The 22,149-nt window shown below is 66.4% G+C and overlaps 6 protein-coding genes across 6 annotated transcripts; 2 read left to right on the top strand and 4 right to left on the bottom strand.

Annotated features, from left to right (window-relative positions):
* Positions 1-565: 565 nt before the first annotated feature.
* On the bottom strand, positions 566-1,656 carry F751_2982 (hypothetical protein; the record flags this gene model as incomplete). The annotated part of the gene is made up of 4 exons (XM_011397354.1): positions 566-838; positions 1,137-1,280; positions 1,392-1,537; positions 1,644-1,656. The coding sequence occupies 4 exons, from the start codon at positions 1,654-1,656 to the stop codon at positions 566-568; spliced, it is 576 nt and encodes a 191-aa protein (XP_011395656.1).
* Positions 1,657-1,918: 262 nt separating this feature from the next.
* F751_2983 (AP-2 complex subunit alpha-1) lies at positions 1,919-9,741 on the bottom strand (the record flags this gene model as incomplete). Its single annotated transcript, XM_011397355.1, has 15 exons — positions 1,919-2,230; positions 2,429-2,818; positions 3,775-4,207; positions 4,491-5,078; positions 5,289-5,706; positions 6,089-6,377; positions 6,627-6,679; positions 6,842-6,941; positions 7,168-7,219; positions 7,372-7,477; positions 7,617-7,728; positions 8,335-8,637; positions 8,897-9,212; positions 9,427-9,516; positions 9,686-9,741. The coding sequence occupies 15 exons, from the start codon at positions 9,739-9,741 to the stop codon at positions 1,919-1,921; spliced, it is 3,618 nt and encodes a 1,205-aa protein (XP_011395657.1).
* Positions 9,742-12,318: 2,577 nt separating this feature from the next.
* On the top strand, positions 12,319-16,559 carry F751_2984 (RNA-binding protein 45; the record flags this gene model as incomplete). Its single annotated transcript, XM_011397356.1, has 8 exons — positions 12,319-12,384; positions 12,468-12,537; positions 12,866-12,995; positions 13,349-13,652; positions 14,058-14,198; positions 14,449-15,326; positions 15,513-15,683; positions 16,205-16,559. The coding sequence occupies 8 exons, from the start codon at positions 12,319-12,321 to the stop codon at positions 16,557-16,559; spliced, it is 2,115 nt and encodes a 704-aa protein (XP_011395658.1).
* Positions 16,560-17,011: 452 nt separating this feature from the next.
* F751_2985 (Phosphatidylinositide phosphatase SAC1) lies at positions 17,012-18,107 on the bottom strand (the record flags this gene model as incomplete). The annotated part of the gene is made up of 3 exons (XM_011397357.1): positions 17,012-17,188; positions 17,364-17,473; positions 17,609-18,107. The coding sequence occupies 3 exons, from the start codon at positions 18,105-18,107 to the stop codon at positions 17,012-17,014; spliced, it is 786 nt and encodes a 261-aa protein (XP_011395659.1).
* Positions 18,108-18,117: 10 nt separating this feature from the next.
* On the bottom strand, positions 18,118-19,985 carry F751_2986 (Phosphatidylinositide phosphatase SAC1; the record flags this gene model as incomplete). Its single annotated transcript, XM_011397358.1, has 5 exons — positions 18,118-18,453; positions 18,777-18,949; positions 19,192-19,391; positions 19,509-19,600; positions 19,740-19,985. 5 exons carry the CDS (start codon positions 19,983-19,985, stop codon positions 18,118-18,120), a joined length of 1,047 nt encoding a protein of 348 aa, XP_011395660.1.
* A 516-nt stretch (positions 19,986-20,501) lies between these two features.
* Positions 20,502-21,830, top strand: F751_2987 (Prolyl 4-hydroxylase subunit alpha-1; the record flags this gene model as incomplete). Its single annotated transcript, XM_011397359.1, has 3 exons — positions 20,502-20,752; positions 20,898-21,262; positions 21,520-21,830. 3 exons carry the CDS (start codon positions 20,502-20,504, stop codon positions 21,828-21,830), a joined length of 927 nt encoding a protein of 308 aa, XP_011395661.1.
* Between the last annotated feature and the right edge of the window lie 319 nt (positions 21,831-22,149).

A 22,149-nucleotide genomic window follows, 5' to 3' on the forward strand; every position in this document is an offset into this window, starting at 1 on the left:
CCTGTTCCGTACATCTCGACCACCTCCCCTTGTGCACCTGCCCCTCTATTCCGCTTCTGTACCATCGCCCCCGCTTGCCTCCTCGCAGCGTCGCCCAGGCCCTGCACCCCTTGCGCAGTGTACGCATGCCTTAGTCTCCACAGTTGAATGTCCTGTACAGCCCTCTTGCTCTCAGTTGGGTGGTTTCACAGAAGCGTGCAATGCAGGGATAGGTGTGGTGCATTTCCTGGGTGATTAGGGGCGGTTGATGCGGGGGTGAAGGGGGCCAGCCCGGCTTGAGCGGCTGCTTCCACCCCGCGCCCAACACTGCCCAGACAAGTTTGCTGGCCAGGCACAGGTGTGGGAGCATGGTCGACGCCATGGACTGCCCGCCGCACACAGGGTGCGGGCACCGAATGCACCAGGAAAGGGGATGGCAGGTATGCGTTTGGTATGCTGGCGGGCACATTCACAAACCATAAACTGCAGCCTGTTGATGTACGAGCGGCGCTGGACCCCCTAGCAAGGTCCCGAGGGACTAATACCGAGGCACCAGTGATGCGCCTGCTGGACACTGCCCCTTCCATCAGCCCGAGTTGAGTCCGGCCTCCCCTGCCGTCCGGATGCGGGCAGGGCCGCCGCCTCCGGCGCTGGGCAGCGGCTGGGCGACGCTGCCGACGCTGACCGGACCTCGCGCCGCCCTTTCCCGGCGGTCGGCCTCCAGCATGGCCCGCAGGCTCTCCCGGCTGTCAGACCCCGGCAGCGCAGCTGGCTTGGCGGCAGCCGCTCGCTGCGCGGTGCGCTGGGCCTCCTGCGCCGCCTTCTTTGCGCGCGAGGCGGCCTCCTGAACATCATGCACCTGCGTGCCGGGGTCCAGAGGGGAGTGGGAGCGGGTGAGGCGGCCATGCAGGTGCTGCCTGGCCTGGCCTGGAAGCCTTTTTGCCAGTAGTATGGCAACATGATTGAGAGATACATACATGCATATTTGATACGAGGAGAGGTCAGAGGAACTGGGTGTCTAGAGACACATGACCGAGAGATCAGAACCTGAGTCGTCCCTTGACAAAGCCAGGTAACAAAGTGTGCAACGGGCAGGTTGCATACTATACACATGATCCATACAGGCACCCCTCGATCCCCAAGGCTTCCCCTCGCACCACTGCCATGGACAAAGATTTTGAGAGCAGGAGCACCGATTCCTCTCCCTCCTGGGCCTGCTGCCAACCCATGGCCAGCATGGCCTCTAGCGCAGCGGGCGTGTCGATGATGGCGGCCTTGATGCGGGGATTGCCCAGTCGCACCTGGAAAGGTGAGGGGTGTTGACCTCTGAGAGGCAAAGGGAGCATGGAGAAAAGAGCCCCAGGGTGTGCAGCAGTTGACATTGCGTCCGGGAGAGTGACCAGGGGTGGCACCTTCTTGAATTTTGGTTCCTGGGGCGATACCACAGCGTTGTACACTAGCTTCTCTATCAGCTCCAGCGAGGAGACGGAGGAGACGAGGAAGAGTGCGGTTTGGACGGGAGTGAGGCTGGAGGGGGGCAGCTTTGCCGGCACGTACCCTGCGTCGAGGCGACAAGGGACCGGCTGGGACTGGAAAGTCTTGGGTGGACATGGAGATGAAGTAATAGGAAGTGTATCTGCCCTCCGCACGAGTGAAAACCCCACCTGCGTAGCCCATGACGTGTTCTCGAAGGACGAACTATGGCACGAATCCCCTCTGATCCTGATCGATCCGGAATTTGACACTAGCAGCACTTTGGAATCGTAAACCTCTGAGACTTGGTGTCACAAGATGGGAGGGGGAAGGGCTCGACAGATGACGACATGTGGGGTCAAACTGCACACGCGCCCGATCGGTCTGGACCCGGAGCTGACGGGATCATGGACTGGGTGTTGACAGGTCCCTGCAGGTGCCTGACCAGCACTTCCCCCAGGCCCCTTCAGGCCCCCCAGCCCAGGACGGAGGTCAGCTGGCTGAGCAGCGCCGCCGAGGCCGCGCCGTCGGCGGTGGCCACCGTCACCCGCCCCGCCCCCGCCGCCACGACCACCATGCAGGGGATCTGGCGCGCGGGGGCGGCGCCGCCGCCCACGTGCAGCACGCAGGCCGCGGCGGTGGCCCCCGGCGGCACCCCCGCCACGCCGGCCAGCACGCGGAGGTGCAGCGAGGCGAGCAGCTGCTGCACCGCGGCATCGGAAAGCGCGCCGCTCGCCGGCGCCACGTCGGCGCTCAGTTTGAAGGGCGGGCCGGCCACCTGCGTTGTTGGGAGGTGTGTGTGTGTGTGTGTGTTTGTGGGGGTCAGCGATGGGCAGGGTGCACGGGAATCTGGGTCGGGTGGCAGTTTCAATGACGACCCCTCCTTCCCCTCCTCGCTCCACCCACCAGGCAACATTCACACCCATCCACAAAGTCTCAGGCATCCTCCGCCAGAGCCGCCCTCCCCCACACCTACCTGCTCCCAGCGCGCGGCAAACACCTCGGTGGGCACGTCCACTGGCTGGCTGAACTTGGCGGGCGGCAGCGGCAGGTCCAGCTGCACGTCCGCCGCCGCGCCGTCGGCCGTGTGATAGGCCAGGCGCAAGCGCAGGGGCGCGGATCCCGGAGCGCCGGCGCCCACCTCCAGGGGGACCTGGACCTGCCGCCGCGGCTCTAGCATCGCCGGGGGCGGCGCCGGCAGGGTCGCCGTCAGGTGCGGCGGCGCACCCACGATCTCCAGCGCCACGCCGGCCAGCGCGCCGCCGGTCTTGTTCCCCAGGAAGACCGTCACGGTGCCCGCCGCGCCCGAGAAGGCTGACTTGACCCCGGCCTGCAGGTTGGCGTCCTCATACAGGATGCCCGAGGCCTGCGTCCACAGGCGCCGGGACCAGGCCTCCAGGCTGCCGCTGGGCGCCACGGCCGCCGGCGCCGGGTGGGGCGGGGACGGGGCGGGGGTCGCCTGCTGTGGCGTGGGGGGGAGGCCCAGACCCTCCAGGCCGCCCGGCGCCGGGGTCGTGGAGCTGGGCTCCCCAAGGTCTGCGTGTGGGTGGAAGAGGGGGACATGGTTGAGAAGGAGGGGGGGCTAAGATACTGCTGGGCGGGCAAATAAGTGCCAGGGGGGGGGGGGGGGTCCGGGTCCATCAGACACACCCATGACCCACCGCACATCAACACGTCGCTGGTCGCTGGACGGCCGAGGACCAGGGCGCTTGCAGGGACCAACACCTCCCCGACAAGCACCGAATCTCTCACCCAGCAGGTCGAGGAGGTCGGGCACGGCCAGTGGCGCGGGCCCCGCGCCATCCCCCGGGGGGCGCACGGCACCCACGCCCGGCGTGCCCGGCGCGGAGGCCGGGCCGTCGCCAGCGGCGGCAGGCGCGCCGGCAGCGGCCTCCCCCTGCAGCCAGCCGGGCCTCTCCAGGCCCTCATCATTCCCCTCCTCGCCCTGAGGGAGTTAGGGTCGGTGGTGGTGGGGGGTGAGGAGTGGTGGGCACTGGGGCAGCCTGGGTGCATGGGATCGAGGGAATCCCCCTCACAGCACCCGCAGCCCGCCGCCCAGACCAGTCCGGCCCAGCCAGGGCGCGATCTGCCGATAAACGCCTCCCTGGCATCTGCCCGTCGCATCGCCGCAACCCAGAGCACTTCCCTGCTCGAGGCGCCCCCCCCCACCACTACACTACCCCGAAACCCAATCACCCCCCCCACCTCGTACGCCTCCAGACGCCGCAGCAGGAGGCTGCCCCGCCCCTCCCAGCGCGGCAGCGGCTGCACCGCGGCCTTGGCTAGGGCCGGGCCGCCGGCCAGCAGGCCCGTCTACTCCACCGCTCGCTGCTGCAGCTCCGCATCCACGCCACGCGCGTGGCGCTCCAGCAGCGCACGCACGGCGGCCTGCAGGTCGCCGTCCTCCGGCGCCGCCAGGGCCAGCTTGCTGAAGGCGGTCAGCATGATGGCCTTGGTCTCGGGGCCGGCGGCGGGGAAGTGGGCGGCCAGCGCCGCGTACTCCGCGCCGGGGGTGGTGTCGGGGAGCAGGGGCCCAAACTCGCCCAGCACGTGGGCGGCCACCTTGAGGAAGGTCTCGGGGGGCTGGCCGCGGCGCAGCGCCTCCAGCACCCGCCCCGCTGCGTAGGCGTGCAGCTCCGGGGAGTTGGTCACCAGGTGCACCACCGACTGCCACAGGTCGTTGATGGCAAACTCCCCCGCCTGCTCCATCAGGGTCAGCATGGAGTCCACGTACCACTCCAGGTTGGGCAGGAACCTGGTGGTGGTGGTGGTGGTTGGGGGGGAGGAGCAGGGGGGTGAGAATGGGGGGTTACTTGCGTGGGCGCGTAACTCGCCTGCCCCTCCATACCTCCTCCTTGCGTCTTCCTCTCCCCGCCACACCCTCTCATCTCCACACCAATGGGCTAGCTACCCCCCCCACCGCCGCCCAGACCAGTCCGGCCCAGCCAGGGCGCGATCTGCCGATAAACGCCTCCCTGGCATCTGCCCGTCGCATCGCCGCAACCCAGAGCACTTCCCTGCTCGAGGCGCCCCCCCACACCACTACACTACCCCGAAACCCAATCACCCCCCCCACCTCGTACGCCTCCAGACGCCGCAGCAGGAGGCTGCCCCGCCCCTCCCAGCGCGGCAGCGGCTGCACCGCGGCCTTGGCTAGGGCCGGGCCGCCGGCCAGCAGGCCCGTATACTCCACCGCTCGCTGCTGCAGCTCCGCATCCACGCCACGCGCGTGGCGCTCCAGCAGCGCACGCACGGCGGCCTGCAGGTCGCCGTCCTCCGGCGCCGCCAGGGCCAGCTTGCTGAAGGCGGTCAGCATGATGGCCTTGGTCTCGGGGCCGGCGGCGGGGAAGTGGGCGGCCAGCGCCGCGTACTCCGCGCCGGGGGTGGTGTCGGGGAGCAGGGGCCCAAACTCGCCCAGCACGTGGGCGGCCACCTTGAGGAAGGTCTCGGGGGGTTGGCCGCGGCGCAGCGCCTCCAGCACCCGCCCCGCTGCGTAGGCGTGCAGCTCCGGGGAGTTGGTCACCAGGTGCACCACCGACTGCCACAGGTCGTTGATGGCAAACTCCCCCGCCTGCTCCATCAGGGTCAGCATGGAGTCCACGTACCACTCCAGGTTGGGCAGGAACCTGGTGGTGGTGGTGGTGGTTGGGGGGGAGGAGCAGGGGGGTGAGAATGGGGGGTTACTTGCGTGGGCGCGTAACTCGCCTGCCCCTCCATACCTCCTCCTTGCGTCTTCCTCTCCCCGCCACACCCTCTCATCTCCACACCAATGGGCTAGCTACCCCCACCCCCCCCTTAAACCACACACACAGCTCCCTCCCGCACCAACTCCTCACCTCTCCGCCAGCACAGCGGTCTTGAGCACCAGCTCCTCGCGCAGCGAATAGTCAGCCGTCGGTAAGAACGCCAGCAGCGTCTCCACCACCCCCGCGGCCGTGGCGGGGGAGGCCATGGTGAAGAGCAGGTCCATGGCTCGCCGCGCGATGGACACGTCCGGGTCGGCCAGGCAGTCGCGCACGGTGCGCGCGTGCCTGGCCAAGGTCTCCGCCACGGCCGGGACGCCGGCCAGGCGCGCCAGGCTCTCCAGCGCCAGGTAGCGCAGGTTGGGCTCCCGCACCGCCAGGAAGCGCGCCAGCAGCGCAGCGCCGGCGGTCAGCAGGTCGGCGTCCTCCAGGCCGATGGCCAGGGCCACCGCCTCGAACACGATGGCGTGCACCGCGTTATTGTTGTTGGCATTCTTCACCGGCTCGGAGCCTGGCAGTGATTGTTGGGGAGGGGTGAGGGCACATTTTTTATTGGAGGTGTGAATGGGAACAGAACGGGGTGTGGACAAGGGAGGGAGTCGAGGAAGGAAGCCCAGGGCTTGGGCGAGGGGATGTCATAATGCGCGCACACCCTCTCTCCACTTCACCCTCTTTCTAATTATTCCCCTCCCTCCCCCGCACCTTACCTCCCGGGCACCCCCCCCCTCCCCCTCCCTTCCCTCTGCCCCGCAAAACCTCCCCCCACCCCCCCCCACCTCCCAGGATGCGCTTCAGGGTGTCCACCAGTGCGCCGCGCACGGCGGGGTCCTCTGGAGGGGGAAAGTACTGGAGCACGCGCAGGGCTTTGACCTGCAGCCAGGGCGAGGCCAGACCGTAGTAGGTGTAGTCCTGCGGGACCTCCCGCGCCTTGCAGCGGTCCAGGACCGCGATCAGGCGGGGGACGCAGGCCTCGTAGCCGACGTAGGACCGTGCCGCCACGCCCAGCAGCAGCGTGGTCAGCCCCAGCAGCACGCCGACGTCGGGGTCGGCCAGCATGCCCGCCAGGCGCGAGCCCCAGACGCCGGGGGACAGCACCTCCGCGTCCAGGGGGGCCTTGCGGATGAGGCGCAGCAGGCACAGCGCGGCCTTCTTGCGCACCACGGGCCGGGTCGCGCCGTTGGCCTGGGTGGGGGGGTGGGGGGGTGAGGGTGCATGGGTTGCGCCTCCTGGATCGTCACGAAAGAGGAAGACAGTAGTTGAAGAGTGGCGGCGGGGGCAATGGAAGCGATCCTGAGGGAAAATGTGGGACGGGGTCCGGACAAGGGAGGCCTGCACCACGGATTGTGCATTTTCCGCGCAGCGACTCCCACCCCAGAGACAGGCACCCATCTCTCGAGCACCGCGCCGTCAGCGCGCCCCGCCAGTACCCACCAGCACGCCCATGACGTCGACGGTGAGCAGCTGCGCAAACTCGGCGCCCCCAACTGCGGTGGGCAAGGGCCAGGAGCGGAAGAGGTGAGGCGGTCAATGGCGATCTGCATCAGCCGTGGTGAAAAGAGTGCTCCACACAATGATGGTGCCTCCATCGGCCTGGAGGTACAGAGGGCCAGAAGCACCTGGGAACTCCCAAGCTCCCAAGCACTCACCATTGGCTGTGAAGTCGAGGGCCAGGCACTGGAAGGCTTCGTTGCGCGAGATGAGGTCGTTCCGGACCGAATTGATCACCAGGCGGAGAAACTCGTCTTGCTGCAGGAGTGGGGATCAGGATGTAGGGACAGGTTACCGCACACGGCATGGCCGCCTCACGCCAGGTACGTGGGCGAGGGTTGGCAAGGCAGATACATACCACAATGTGAGACAAGTGGGGTGCAGGCGAGGAGGCGTGCAATGCCCCACCAATTGCGGCGGAAGGCTGGGGGTCCCATCAGGGGGAAATCAGAGAGATCCTCCAAGCCATCTCAACACAGCTCACCTCGCTAAGGAAGACCGCACAGGCGACGTAGCCGACCTGCTTCTCGGCATACCTGCGTCAAGCATGGAGTTGGGCGGCTGTCCGGCGGCCAGGCAGTTTGTCACGAGACAAGGACAAGGCCAGCAGCAGACCAGTGGTCAACCTAGCAATTCGCAGAGCCCTTGAATGACGGGGCCCTATGCCCACCCCCTCGCACCAACCTACCCTGGCGCCGCAATCAAGTCCATGGCTTGCTTGTGGCCGAACTCGACATTGTAGCCAAGCATATGAGTGTAGAGCAGCTTCCACATGTACTTCCGCTTGTCGTAGGCTGCGAATGGACAAAGGACAGGTGGCACGGCCTCGAGGCAGGGAGTGCAGAGGGATACTCCGTGCACAATGGCACTAGTGCACCAGCCAGTCACGCACCCCCAAGCACAGCCTTGCCGGAGCAAATGCCACCCCCTCACCTGACATGGCCTTGTCGGAGGTGTACTTCTTCCTGACCTTACCCAGCTCCTTATCCACGCGCTCCTTCTCCTGCTCCTTGGAGCTGCAGTTACGCAGCTCCTGGATGTAGTTCTGCGGGGGGTTTGGGGGAGGGAGCCGTCCAAATCCGTGTGCGACCACTGGCGAGTCGTGCCGGCAGCAGCCTGGGCGACAGGCCCAGGCTGGCAAGACTCACCCTCAGCCCCCGAACATTGGTGACTTTGGCCATTGTGGCACCGCGCTGTGGCCGCGGCTCGTGTGCGACCCTGCGCTACCACCGTCGAGCACCCCAGTGCGTTCGCGGGGGGTGGGGGAGGCAGGTGGCCAGCAACGATGTGGGATCCCCTGGGTGCTTTGCAATGATCACCGGGTCCGCAGCACTTATTGCGCAGGGGGAGCGCGCGACCGACCGGAGAGGGCGTGGAAACGATCACTCGAAGGTCGATCTCGGTCCAAATCCTGGGCGCGTTGTCGGGGGCGGTTTGTTGTGGAGATGTGGGACGCCCACCATGGAGCCCCTGCCCCTCCTTGAGCAGGCTTGTGTTACATGCAGAAACCATGGAGCAGCAATACAATGACAGGGGAGTGAAATGGGGATGGCACCGGCCCTTTCCTGGCGGGGCACGGTCGTGGCGGCGCGGAGTGAGACACTCGCAGCTTGGCGACAACCCCTGCATTTCAGGCCGGCAGGTTGCTGACCTTGCGGGCTGCCTGCCCCGGCACCAGGTCGATCTTGCTCTCCTTGGTCCGCACGGCCTGCACCCAGTCGTCGGTGGTTGCGCTCTTGCCGCTGAGCTGCCGCGCGTCCGGCCGCAGCGGCGCGGAGTCCACCGGGGAGTAGTCGTCCCCGCCCTCGCCCCCGGCACGCCGCCGCGACTGGGCCTTGGACCAGCCCATGATGAAGACCAGGGCTGCCAGCAGGCAGCACAGCGCCACGCCGGCCACGATGCCCCACCAGCGGGCGTCCAGCTGGGTGGAGTCGCCCTGCAGGTTGTGCGGCACCTGTGATGGGCAGGAGGGGGGGGGCTCAAGAATGTGGCGGCATTTTTGTGTGTGGGTGTGTGTTGAGAGAGAACGGGGTGTGTTGTATGGGCCTGGCGGGACTGAGATCGACCGGTGCAGGACGCCCCCGACGGAAGGGTCTGCAACCTTCCCCTGGATGGCTCCGCGCACATCGTAGGATTCCGGCCCCCACCCCAACCCCCAGAAGATCCATCTCCCTGGCTGATCAGCCACACGGCCAGCCGGCACGCACACTCACCTGGGTCCTGGCAGAGTCCTGGAGGGGCAGGATGAGCGCATCGCTGGCCCGCCGGCTGTCGATGGCCGGCGGCTTGTCGGCGGGGTCCACCACCACCACCGTCTCCCCCTCCTCGCTCCCCCGCTGCGGCCCGAACACGGCAAACTGGGGCAGCTCCGCTGTCGCGACGTGGGCCTCCGCCGCGGGCGCGTGCGCGCGTGAGAGGCGGGAGAAGGCACTGGTCACCGCGGCCTGATCGCCGAAGAGCTGGCCCAGGTCGCCCCCGTATTGACCCAGGATCTGGTCGAACACCGCCGTCAGGTCCTCGTCCTGCTGCCTGGGACGGGGGTGTTGTTGGCGCGGTTGGGAAGGGGGGATTGGGGGACGGTGGGCAGAGGGATGCGCATGGCAGTGGGGCTGGAGCTCTGGGGGGGGGTCCAGGGTCAGAGAGTGTGCGGCCATGGTGCCGAGCCTGGCCAATGGTTTCCATTCCAGCAGCGGCAGGCGCCGGAGCGAAGAATTGCACCCGTGCACTCAGCCCACCAGCTCACCCGGCACCGTTGACAGCCCCGGTCTGCGTAGTCGTGGCCCAGGGATTGAGTTCGTCGTCATCATCGTCATCAGATGAGCCGTCGTCATACCTGTTGGGGACAAAGGGTGGAGGGGCCGGGGTGACAGGAGGACAGAGGGGGTGCAAGAGTGTGTGGGTGTGACCGGTGAGCGGCTCCAGGCTGGGCTCTTGTTCACACAATTCCCCCTAACCCAGCCGCCCTGCCCTGGCACACGAAGCTGCACAGCTGGCCGACTCACACGTAGTCGTCCAGGTTGATCACCGTGATGACCTTGAATTGGCTATACTCCGGCATGTCCTCGACGGAGGTGGGCGCCGTGCTTTCCTGCAGGCGGCGCGTGGGCGGGGCGGCGGCCGCCTCGGCCGCCTCCGCCAGGGAGTCGTTCACGGAGGACACCATCATGCCGAGCATGGTGTTGGTGGCCACCTGGACAGCCTGCTTCGTGGGCAGGTTCTTGGGGCCAGGTCCCGTCTCCCCAAAGTGTTGCTGCGGGGCATGGACATGGGGTGGGGGGGTTGGCAGCAGGATGGGGAAGTGTTGGGAGCGCGACGCCGTGTGCATGTGAACACTGCAGTTTTAGGAAGGCCAGAGAAACTGGTGCAAAGTGGATGAATATCAAAGCAAAAGGCCTCGAGTCTATGCGCTGAGATTCGAGGAATGAGAAATACCGTGGGATCATGTCGGGGCACGCGCCATGCAGGGATTCCGAGCATCGGTTCCCGAGTCCGCGCGATCACCTGAAGACCATGGAACAGGGACTGCAGTGTGTCCTGTGCTTCCAGGGCCAAAAGATTCTTTTGGAGGGATGAAAACTGTTTGAAGACGTCCTCTGCCGTGGTTTTCTGCGGGGAAAATGCGGGAGGCAGGCTCGCGGGTCCGGCCATTGCCGACAGGGAGCAGGCGGATCCAGGACACTCAAGCTTCTGGAGGACTGCGCAATACCCACTGGTGCAGAACTGCTGTCGGCCACGACGCTGTGTAGTAGGAAGCTGGACACGAGGCAGAGCAGGAGGCTCCGCGGTATCCTGCTCGCCATCATGCGGTGGGTGGGGTTTCACACCTCTTGCGGAATCACACGCTGGTTTATGGTCGCCTTCCAAACAAGTCGGCATACTCTCGTGCTCTAATATGGCTGGAAGGTGCACTTCAAGAGGCTCCAGGGTGGTTGCCTCCCGGTCTCCGTTGCCTCGAGGGGGCCGGTCTTCTCGCAAGCCGGGTTCATGCATGAATTCTTCGCTTTCTTCAATCTCATTACAATTTCCGAAACGCAGCCTGCACCTGTCGGGAAGCTGATGGATACTTAACCACGGTAAATGAATGTGTGATAACAGGGATGCATGAACACGATAATCTAGTAGATGAGAATAATTGCTTCAGTGTATATATATGTACAGCATGGAACCACGGCTGTCGAGTCTTGCCATCACATGATTGGTAAGAGGGAACCCCCAAGCTGAGCTCACAATCCAGCGAACTTGCTACGGGCACGCTTCTGGGACCGCCTTCTGTGAGATAGTATTACTATCTAACGAGCAACTAATATGCAATCAACAGATGCTGTGGTGTGCAACATACCGGTAAGGGAAGCTTGTGCACATGGGTTGTGGTGGACGTTTATCAGGGATATAAATCTCACATCCGTGATTACATCTGAAACCCTTGTCCTGCATCCATGTAGCAAGATGCCGTCGATAGAGAGATCCGGACATGATGGACTCTTGCCTGACCCCTTGTGGCCACGTGCAGCAGCTCTAATGCCCGAGGTGGCGAACGCGGATTGCCGCGATCGAGAATCTTTGCCAGTGTGATGTCCAAGTCTGACTGTCGCGCAACGATAACCTCGACGAATTCAGGTGAGCTTCAACACCATCTTTGTTTCTACAGCGTTGGATGCTGAGTCGGCCAGCCAGAAAGGTCCCCGTGCCACCCACCGACATCTGCAGGGAACTTGCAACGGTAAGTCCGCCGGGGAAGTGTCGGCGCTCATTCAAGTCATCCGATCTAGGCTTTAAAAGCATGTGAGTAGCCCCAGGCCGCAGAACTCGATCGGCGCCAACCGTTTCCGGCCACGTCCCGGACGCCTGCCCGACCCGGTCACTCGCACCAAACCCAAGCCTCACTCTGTGTGCTTCTATGGACCGAGAAACTACTTATTCGCTCAAAATAACGTTCCAATCCGTGCGTGTGCGAATCGCCGAGAGCTGCGCGCCACCATCAGTGTCAGACTGAGTGTGCCAAGGTTTTCGAGAACAGTGCCTGACCCAGGGAGCAGGCTGATGCCGTGCAGCTGCATGCAGCGACCCAGCACAGAGTAGCTGAAGAGAGCACTGGGAGGCGGGGTTCATTGAGGGTCCCTCCCACCTCTCTGTGAGGTGTGGTCCCGATTTAACGGTAGGTGGGCGGCTTTCCAGCGCACCAGTGCTGGGGTATGCCAGCTCGTAGCTGCACAGAGGTGACACGGGAGCCCAGTGCACAAAAGATGACCACGGTCCTTGGAATCCCGCGTTACCCCTGTGCCTCGATCTCGGGCCCCTGGATCCGATTTCATGATCCTTGTCAGCGCCTGCCTAGTCCTAGGCCTTTCCATAATGCCCAGCAAAACGCCGGGCTCGCCGTCCAAGAACACCTCCGCAACAGCAATTTGACATGCATGGTGTGAAAAGAGGTGATGCATGTTCGTTCAGGGTGGGAATCCGGCAGACTGTCCGGGAATGGGCTGTGCAGCCCTCGCCCCCTGCTGTGCATGACGGGTGCCCCCACCTTCCCCGGTGTCCAAGGGAAGGTCCGCTTCCGGGTATAAAGGGAGATGGCGGGCACCCTGAGGACCGGTTAGAGGCGGCTCCCCAATGGAGAGTGAAGAGTGACATCGCCATGTCCCTGGACATCGATGACCCGCCGAACTCCCGGCTATTCGTGGTCGCCGGGCGTGCAACCAGCGTGAGTAACAATACCCGGGCCCCATCAACCCCCTCACCCAACCCCCTCCCCTCCCTCACCGAGTCCTCCTTGTGTCGTCGCAGGCGGAGTTTCTCAGGGATGTCTTCGAGCAGTTCGGTGTGGTGTCATTCGTGAAGTATCTGCGGGACAAGGGTGAGTGGACGGCACCTGGACCTCATTGCCCGCCGAAGCGGGAATGGGGGCCTCCTTCCTGCATTCCCGGGCTGACTCGGGGTCGTTGAATGAATCCGTGATTGAAGCTTCCCGCACCCTTGCCCTGCGCGGAGCCCGCCGGCACTCTGCGATCAGGCGGGCCCGGTTGTGGCGTGGCCTTCCCCTCCCCGCCCCGGGTCCACCACTCCACCCGATGAATGGCATGCAGTGTCCCCGTGGCAGCATGTGACCGCATGCGCCCCGAGATGCCACGTCCTGCCACCAATGCCTCCCCTCATCATGCTGGCACTCCCCTCCACCACACCAGGGGTGGCGTACGTCAAGTATGACCGGGCCTCCTCAGCGGCCCTGGCCATCGAGAACCTGCATGAGGTGACCCTGAACGATGGCAGGGGACCTCGACTCAAGGTCATCCTGGCGGAATCGCCCCACATGAGGTGCTTGCCCTGGTTGTTGCGCGCGGAAGGGACGGGGGCTGGAGGGGGAGCAAGGGCCGGATCCAGGGTCTGCCCCGATGTGTGCACATGCCTGGAGGCCGGCGCGGCCCCAATCGCCTGCGCCATGGCAAGTACCACATTGCAACGCGCGCGCCTGCCTGCCTGGTCTGTACCGCAGCGGAGTGGAGAGGGCGACCCAATCAGGAATGCCACGGTGTGTCCTATCCATCCCGTCCCCCCCCCCCCCCTCCCTCGTTGAACTCTCCTTCCCCACCCCCCCCCCCCCCCACCTCCCTCGTTGAACTCTCTTCCCCCCCCCCCCCACCTCCCACTCCACTCGATACCCCGTGCAGGAGCATGTACATGGGCACGGCCGTGCCGCGCGCCTGCGAGGACGCGAGCCTGGACCCAGACAACTCCCCGCGTCGCAGCCGCCTCTTCCTGGTGGTGCCCAAGTCCGCGGACGGTTCGGCCATCGAGGCGGCCATGTCTGCCTTCCCCGACCTGCAGTACTGCAAGACCGACCTGGTGGCCTCCAAGGGCATCGTCTTCGTCAAGTACGCGCGCTCCAGCTCTGCCGCCGCCGCCATGGAGGCGGTGCAGGCCTCTGGCCAGGTGGCCGGATACCGCGTCAAGATCATGCTGGCGGAGCCCAAGGTCCGGCGCTCGCCCTCCGCCAGCTCGGCGGCGGGCATGCTGGGCGGCGGCGCCGCCGCCGCGGGCCACGCGCGTGCCGCCGCGCTGCAGGCCCTGCTCGCCGGCGGCGCCGGCGGCGCGCGGGGCGCGCCCGCCGTCGCCGACCTGTCCTACGCGGGGCTGGGCGGGGGCTTGTTCCACGGCGCGGGCCTGTCGCCCTACGCCCTGCCCCTGCTGGGCGGCGGGCTGGGCGACGCCGGCGCGCACGCGCTCCACCACCAGCAGCAGCAGCAGCTCCAGCAGCAGCACCAGCAGCAGCAGGGCGGCACGCCGGGCCCCTACGACCACCATGCGGCCGCGCCACCCGGCGCGCTGGCGGACCTCGACTTCTCGGGCCTGGCACACGTGGGTGCGGAGTACGCGCAGGCCGCGGGGCTGGTGGGCCTGGACTCCGTGACCCTGGGCGGCGGGGGCGCCGGGTTCCTGTCGCCCATGACGCCCTCGCTGTCGGCCTCCTCCTCCGCCTCGCAGCTCAGCCGCCAGCGCCTCTTCGTCGTTCTGCACAAGGTGTGTCCCTTGTCTGGGTGACTGCTGGTCTCCACTCGGTGGGAGTGGGGTTCAGGCAGGGGTGGAGGCGTTCATGGTCGGCATGCACACTGTGTGTCCCAGGGTCACCAGGCAGAAGTGTGGGCCGCACGGACACGGCGATGGTCCCATGCAGCACGCTCGCGCCTTCCCATGGGGAAACACCTCGAATTCACCCCTCTTCGGACCCCCCCCCACCACACACACCTTCCCCCAACCCCCCAACCCCCAGTCTGTGGGCGACGAGACGCTGGCGTGCCTCTTCCGCTCCTTCCCCGGCATGGAGTACTGCGACCTGAAGAAGGACCGCGCCACGGGGCGGTCCAAGGGCTACGCCTACGTCAAGTATGCGACGCACGAGTCGGCGGCGGCTGCGCAGGCGCGGCTCAACGGCGCCGAGTTCCCCCCCGGCTCCGGCTGCCGCATGAAGGTCATGTTTGCCGAGCCGGCGCTGCACCGCGCGCGCTCCGGCTCCGCCGACTCCTGCGCCGACGCGGGCACGCCCTTCAACCTGGCAGGCCTGGCCGGCGGGGGGGGGGCGGTGGGCGTGGAGGAGCTGCGCTACCTGTCCACGCCGGGCGGCGGCCAGCTGGGCGCGCGCGGCGAGCGCGACGGCGAGCGCTACATGGGCCGCAGCCAGGGCGTGGGTGAGAGGTATGCGACGCAGGCGCCTGGCGACCGCTTCGCCGCGCAGGCGCCCGGAGATCGTTTCTCAGCCCAGGCGCCCGGAGATCGTTTCTCAGCCCAGACGCCCGGCGTCGACCACTTTGCGACGCAGACGCCCGGCGTCGACCACTTTGCGACGCAGACGCCCGGCGTCGACCACTATGGCGCGCAGACCCCCGGCGTCGACCGGTACGCGGCGCAGACCCAGGGCGCAGCGCTGGGCTCGCCGCTGTCCTGCGAGTCCGGGGTGCTGCCGCGGCGCCGCGCCTCCCCCCTGCACTCCCCCCTGCTCTCCTCCTCAACCCCAGACCTGCTGTCGGCCGCCGACCACCTGGCCGGCCTGTGCCTGGATGGCGGGGGGCTGGAGGGGCTCAAGGGCTACACGACCCCAGGCGGCGCGCTGGGCGCGCTGAGCCCGGGCACGACGCTGAGCGGGTCACTAACGTCCTCCTGGCACGACCTGTCGCCCGAGGGCGGCGCCGGCTCCGCCACCAGCGCGCTCGGCGCTGGGGCCGCGGGCGCCGGCCATGCGGCCGCGGCCGGCCTGCGGCCGCGTGGCGACGCCGCCGACCCCGACCCCACCGTGGTCTACTCGCGCCTGGCCCGCCCGCTGCCGGACTATGCGCTGAGCCACGTCTTCTCGCGCTGCGGCCCCGTGGATGCGGTGCGGGTGCTGCCCGACGTGCGCCTGGCCATGGTCAAGTTCCGCGACGCGGAGTCGGCCGCGCGCGCGGTCGCCACGCTGCACGGCACCGAGGTCCTGGGCGAGGTGCTCGCCGTCTGCGCCAGCCCCCCCTCGCAGTGAGGCGGGCAGGGACCGGGCGGGACGGGCAGGCACCCAGTGCCGGCGGCGGGCGTGGCCGCCCTCATGCCACGCCGACAGGCCATCGAAAGGCGGCGGCGAGCAGCTGCGCGGGCCCCCATGCCCCGGCGCCACTCGTCGACCTGACGCGCGCGTGGGAGCTTGCAGAGGATATCCACGCCCGGGGGCCTGTTCAGAGGAACCCCGTGCTCGGGTGCCCATGCACGCATGCCCCCACCCCGTCCCCATAAGAGAGCCCTGCCATACACAGTCTCACACCCCCGATCGTTCTCGCTGCCTCCCTCGTGCTTGCATTTGAAACTCTGGGTATTCAGCCGGGGGTAGGAGAGGTCGGGTGGGGACGCAGCACCCGCTCGTCCTGCCGGCGGATAAGGTCCCCATGACACGCATGCCGCGCGCAGGGGGTCCCTCCCCTCACATGACCTGCCTCTCACGGCGACACCCCCGCAGTGTGCCCCATCCATTCCTCACATCACACCATACCCTGCACCCGCATCAGGATGAGCATCTCCATGGCCACGAGCCTTGGCTCCAGGGTGCAGCTGGCCGGGGTGTTCGGAACCCGGCGACCCCAGCCCGTGCTGCAGCGGGGGCCGGGGCTGCAGGTGCAGGCCGCGCAGCGCCTCATGGGCAAGGTGGTGTCCATCGCATCCAACAAGACGGCGGTGGTGGCGGTGGAGAGCTGGAGCATACACCCCGTGTACAAGAAGCGCATCCGCACCACCAAGCGCTACCCGGCCCATGACGAGGCGGACCAGGCCCGGGTGGGGGACGTGGTGGAGCTGGCGCCCTCCAGGCCGCTCAGCGCGAGGAAGAGGTTCATCGTTGACAAGATCCTGAACCGCGAGGACTGAAGCCCCCTCCAGGTGTGCACAGGCTGGCTGGGGCCAGGCAGGGTGACTTTGGGAGGTACTGATCATCCAACTGGTATGGCCTAGCGGCAAGGGCCCCATGGTCGGCGCGGTGCGGTAGTGCTTGGGGCCTCGACAGGCGCCTCCGAGCAACGCTTGAGACTCAGTCGGCATGACTGGGAAGCTGTGCACATCATGACACGTGTAGCTGCCACTGCATGACTGAGATCCCCTGGCCCCACCCACCCCCCCGCAGCAGCATTCTTGGCACCCCCTAATTTTCCTTGACTCTGGTGGCGCTCTGCTGTATTGTAACACCCGGGTCGGCCAGGCAACGGGGTCGAGGGCTACTGGCTCAAGGAATGGGAAGCACGCAAGGGGGTGAAAGGTTGCGAGGACCAAAGGCAGGAGGGGGCACCGTGCAGCCGAAACGGCAGTGCGCAGGTTTAGCCCGCTCAGGAGGAGTCGGAACCCCATGGCCGCGCGGCGTCTTTTCGCAACTGAGGCTGGTCCACGAACCTGCGCCCATTCTTGAACAGGAAGATGACGACGCCTAGCGCCAGGATGAGAAGCAGGACCACCCTCTGGACGAAGGCGCCGAGGAGAGCCAGGGCGCCGCTGGAAGCCTGATCCTGAGGAGCGGAGTGGAGAGGCGGGGGTGGGGTTGAGCTTGGGTTGGTGGCCTGCCAAAATTCGACAGGCGGAGTGGGCGGGAGAGATGGGCATGGGCCGTCGAAACAGACCAGCCCCTCCGCCTGTGGCAGGAGCAGACTGCCCGCCAGTGTAACCCCAGAGCAAGGCACCCACCTGTCCGGCCAGGATCCTCCCAGCGTTCTGAAAAGCCACCACGATCGCCACCAGGACGGCCAAGAGAGGGAGGGCCGGGGAAGGCTGGCTCCTGAACTGCACCTCCCTCCCTGCGAGACGGCAGCGTTTGTCCAGGATCGTTGACAAGGTGGTGAGGATGTGCCTGGCCCACCGTCTCGCTGGTTCCCCCCGGCACACACACACACACACACACACACCCTACCTTGACCACTCAACCCACCCACCCGTCTTGACGACAAACGCCCCCGTGACGAGGTCAATGGCGTCCTGCTTAGCGCCATCCTGGAAGTTGTTCAGGTAGTAGCGCGTCAGCGACTTGGCGCCGTCGTCCAGCAGCCCCCAGACGTCGCGCTTGCCCGTGCGTGTGAAGGCGGACTTCATGGCACCCGTCCCCGCGTACTGGCGCGACACCTCGTCGCCGTGGTCGGCCCAGGCCACGCGGAAGCGGCGCTCCGCCTCCGGGTACGCGGCGGCCAGCGCCGCGCCGGGCGCCAGCAGGCCCAGCGCGCGCAGCGTGGCCTCCAGCGCCTTGCGCCCCAGCAGGCCCTGCACCACGTTGGTGCGGTCCAGGGTGTCCACGCAGTTGGTGCGGAACACGCCGCGCTGCCGCCCCGCCACGGCCCCCGACGCGCCGTCGCGTGTGAAGGCGCCGTAGCGCTCAAAGTCAGGGGCCAGCTCGTCCCAGAGCACCGACAGGCGCGCGTAGTTGGTCGCGCCGCACATGGCGTGGAAGTCAAAAGGGGACCAGGCGGAAGCCTGAGCGCGAGGCGGCGTAGGCGTCGGCCGCCGCCACGTACGCGGCGCTCAGCACCCCCTCCCGCCCGCCCTGGTTTGCCAGGTTGATGGCCGTCACCGCGCCGTGCACCTCCACCATCCGGTCCGCATGCCCGGCAAAGACGGGGGCCGAGGCCGAGGGCGGCGCCAGGCGCAGCGGGATCTTGTACTTCAGGCAGGGCGTCTGGGACCAGAGCAGGGGCAGAGAGCCCCGCGCCTGGACAAAGGAGGACAGCAGCGCGCCCTCCCCGTCCGACACGATCTGCTCCGTCTCCACGTAGTTGGCCACGTGGGACTGGCAAAGCAGGGACAAATTCGTTGTGAGAGTAGGGTTTTTTGGGGGGGCGGGGGGGGGATTTGTAAGGAGGATGCATGGCACGAGCTGGCATCCGCACAGGGCAGCGCCAGGGTGCCTGTCATACCAGTCACAAGGGAGCGTCGCCGAATGGCCGCCGGTGCTGTCAAAACGTCCTGAACTTCCCTCCATGGGCCAGTCAAACGTATCGAGCCGCCGTCCACGAGCCACCCCGCGCAGCATCCCGTCTCCGTGCCCACGCCTTCCCCCGCCCAGCCTGACCCTCAACGGACCCTGCACCCCAGACACTCTCCGGCCCTCACCTGCTGGTCCGCCCCACGCCTCCACTGCCGGGTGCCCGGGCGGTGCCTGGACCTGCGTGCAATCAGGGTCACGCCCAGGCTGACCTGGCGCCCGCCGCCCAGGAAGTCCAGGCCGTTCAGCTGCTCCACAAATCCCATGAAGACGGGAGGGACATAGGCATCCAGCCCCGCATCTGGAATGGCGGTTGACAAGGAGGATGGGGCTACATGTACGGCAACCTCCAGCAAACAGGGTGGTGGCTGCAAACACACCACTGGGCAATGTGGAGGGGTTGACAAAGGTTCAGAGCCTCTGCATCTCCACTGCCACGGTCCAACTCCGCAAGCACCTGAGCTTGCTGGCTCCCGCTCTGCACGCCCTCGTCGGCAGCCCCCAAACAGCCTCCTAACAAGAACCTCGCCACCGCACACCCACCCAGCAGGGGCCTGGCCAGGGCTGCGTTCCAGGTCACGTCCAGGTCGGCGCGCTGCCAGGCGCGCGCGGCCGCCGTCTGCGGGTCTGCCGCGACGCGCTCTGCACGCTGCGCGGTCAGCGTGATGTCCCCCGCGTGGCTGAAGTACAGGCTGCCGCCGTACTGCTTGGGGTCCACGCCCGCCGCCAGCAGCTTGAGCAGCCTGGGAAGGGTGAGAGGCAGAGGGAGGAGATGCTGAGCGTGGCTGGGTCCGGGTGTGAATGCCACCTGCAACCTGGATTCGGCAAATCTCTTTGGACCCATGTTCTCTTCTGCCTACTTCTTGTCACTCTTGCTCCACTTGTGGCTCGTGTCGTACAGCACCTTGGTCGAGGTGACCTTGAGCACCAGGTGCTCGCGCACGATGCCAGCCTGAGAATGGAAAACGGGGGGGAGTACACGGAGTCAGGGACAGATTCATGAGACATGCGTGTGGTTTGTGGTCAGATTGCCAGACCCTGACGCCTGATGCCCATGCAGAGCAGTCCATACCGCTCAGGACCCAACACACCGCAGACACGCCGGTGATGACGACGAGGGCGGGGCCGCCTTCCAGGCGCAGCATACCCAGCACGCCAAAGCAGGGCACAAAGTCGGAGGTCACATGGGGGTGCTCGCTGGCTGCCAGGCTGCCAGTCTCCAGGTCCACCGTCAGGGCGGGCAGGGGTTCTCCAGACTCCCATACCGGCTGAACAACGGCCACAGACCCCAGGCGCTGCAGGCGCAGGGCCGGGTAAAAGTCAAGCGTGCCGGTCATGGGCTGGCCTTTGAGGAGCTGGCCGGAGGGTGGGTGCGGTGCTGGCAGACCGCAGTCCCCAGTGGCTACCGGTGGTGTTGAGACTCTCTGCCTCCAAGCGCTCCTCCAGAGAGGGCAGTGGGACAGTGGGTGTCTTGTAGAGGGATTTGTACACCACAACGCCCAGACCACCACCGATCGCGAGCTGGAGGGCGAGCTGCAACGGCGACGAGCGTGCGTGGGCCATGAACAGACTGAGCAATTATTAAGGACCTCGGCCGTGGACCAGCCTGGGTTTGTTGGTACCCAGGGCGCTAGGCTTGCCTCGCTTCTGTGACGAGGGAAAGAAAGCGGAGTCCGGGCGCGCTTTGAAGATCTGTGGTCACGTGGCTCAAGGTATCGTCTCGTCGGACAGCACAAGCGCTCGAGCTGGAGCATGGCTCAGGCACACAGGGTGGTCATCGTACAGACCATGCCGGCAAGATAAGGTAATAACCCAGTCTCGACGGCGTCAGAGCCCGGGTCGGCATGTATGGGATGGCGCTGGCCGTACTGAGCTTCGCCCTCCTCGTCGTGACGTCCTCCGGTGCAGCCTCGCAGAGGCCCTGGATCGAGCAAATTTCCTGGAGGCCGCGTGCTTACTTGTACCACAACTTCTTGAGCGAGGCCGAGGCGGATCATGTGGTCACGCTGGCCAAGCCGCACATCACGCGCTCCAGTGTCCTGAACGACGACGACAGTGTCTCGGATGCGCACGAGGTCCGCACCAGCTATGGCACCTTCCTCAGGTACCTGAAGACGTGGAGAATGGGCCATATGCCAGGAACGAAGGTGCACCATGGCAGTGTAGTCCGAGCCTGCTCGTCCGGCTGAGACCCAAACCCCCCAATCCCCCCTCCCATGCACCCTCCCTTCGAACACCCCTACGCCCAGGTCTGCCCAGGATGAGGTCATCTCCGGGATTGAGGAGCGGGTGAGCCGCTGGGTGCACCTGCCCGTCTCCCACATGGAGGACATGCAGGTGCTCAAGTACGTCGACGGCCAGAAGTACGACGCGCACTGGGACGAGCGTGCAGCGGAGGACGGGACGCCCGTCGGCGGTGGCTCCCGCCGCATCTGCACCGTGCTCATGTACCTGTCCGACGTGGAGTACGGCGGCGAGACAGCCTTCCCCGGCGGCTTCTGGCTGGACGCCGCGGTGCAGAACCGCACCGAGTTCAGCGCCTGCGCGGCAAAGGGGCCGGCGGCCCTAGCAAGAAAGGGCGACGCCATTATGTTTTGGGACATGAAGCCCGACGGTACGTGCTGGATCGCAGGGGAAAGGATGGGGAGGAGGGAAAAGGTGGGACCGGCGCAGTTGGAACCTCACTGGTGGTGGCCGGGGGTCTGCGGGCAATGAAACGCATTCCCCCTCATGGGCCGGCTGGATGTGAGCACGCCCATACCTTGCAGGATGATCCGCTGTGCCCTGCCCTGGGCCCCATCCCCTGCCCGTCAAAAGTCTCATGTGCCCCGCCCATAAGCATCCCCCCTTCTCCCTGCTTTCCTGTCAAAGGGGTAACCCTGGACCGGTACAGCCTGCACACGGGGTGCCCGGTGCTGGCCGGAGAAAAATGGAGCAGCACCTTCTGGATCCACGACAACCCCTTCCGGCGCAGCCCGGGGTCGCTGCTGGCCGACATCGACTCCGCCCCCGCCCCTGCCTGCGAGGACCAGTCCACCACCTGCGCGACGCTGCTGGCAGGGAGGGAAGGCGCGCCATGCTTGGAGGACCAGGCGGCACGCTGCCGCCGCTCCTGCGGCCGGTGCTGCCAGGCGGGGGACGTGCTCTGCGAGCGCCGCGCCAAGCGCATCGTCGCCAACTGAGGGCGTGAGTTGTTGCAGCAGCCGCGCCACATCCGCAGCCTCTTTCGCAGCTCACCGTCACGCTCCGTGCAGGCACGCAGCATGGCCTGGAAAGCGTCAGTTCACCCCCTCCTTGTATCCGCTTTGCCAGCCATGCAACCTCCGTGACCTGCCGCCAGAGTCTCCGCCGGGAGCCACATGCTTACCTCTGCAGCGCAGCATCAGCTCGCATGACAATGCCATCCGGTTTCCTTTCCCCCCCCTTCATATGACTGTTTCCCCAGGAATGGCCCATCACAACCTTTCTGTGTGGACTGAATGCGGCATCTCTTACTCGTTT

The sequence above is a fragment of the Auxenochlorella protothecoides genome, assembly GCF_000733215.1.
Source record: "Auxenochlorella protothecoides strain 0710 unplaced genomic scaffold scaffold31, whole genome shotgun sequence".
Lineage (NCBI taxonomy): Eukaryota > Viridiplantae > Chlorophyta > Trebouxiophyceae > Chlorellales > Chlorellaceae > Auxenochlorella > Auxenochlorella protothecoides.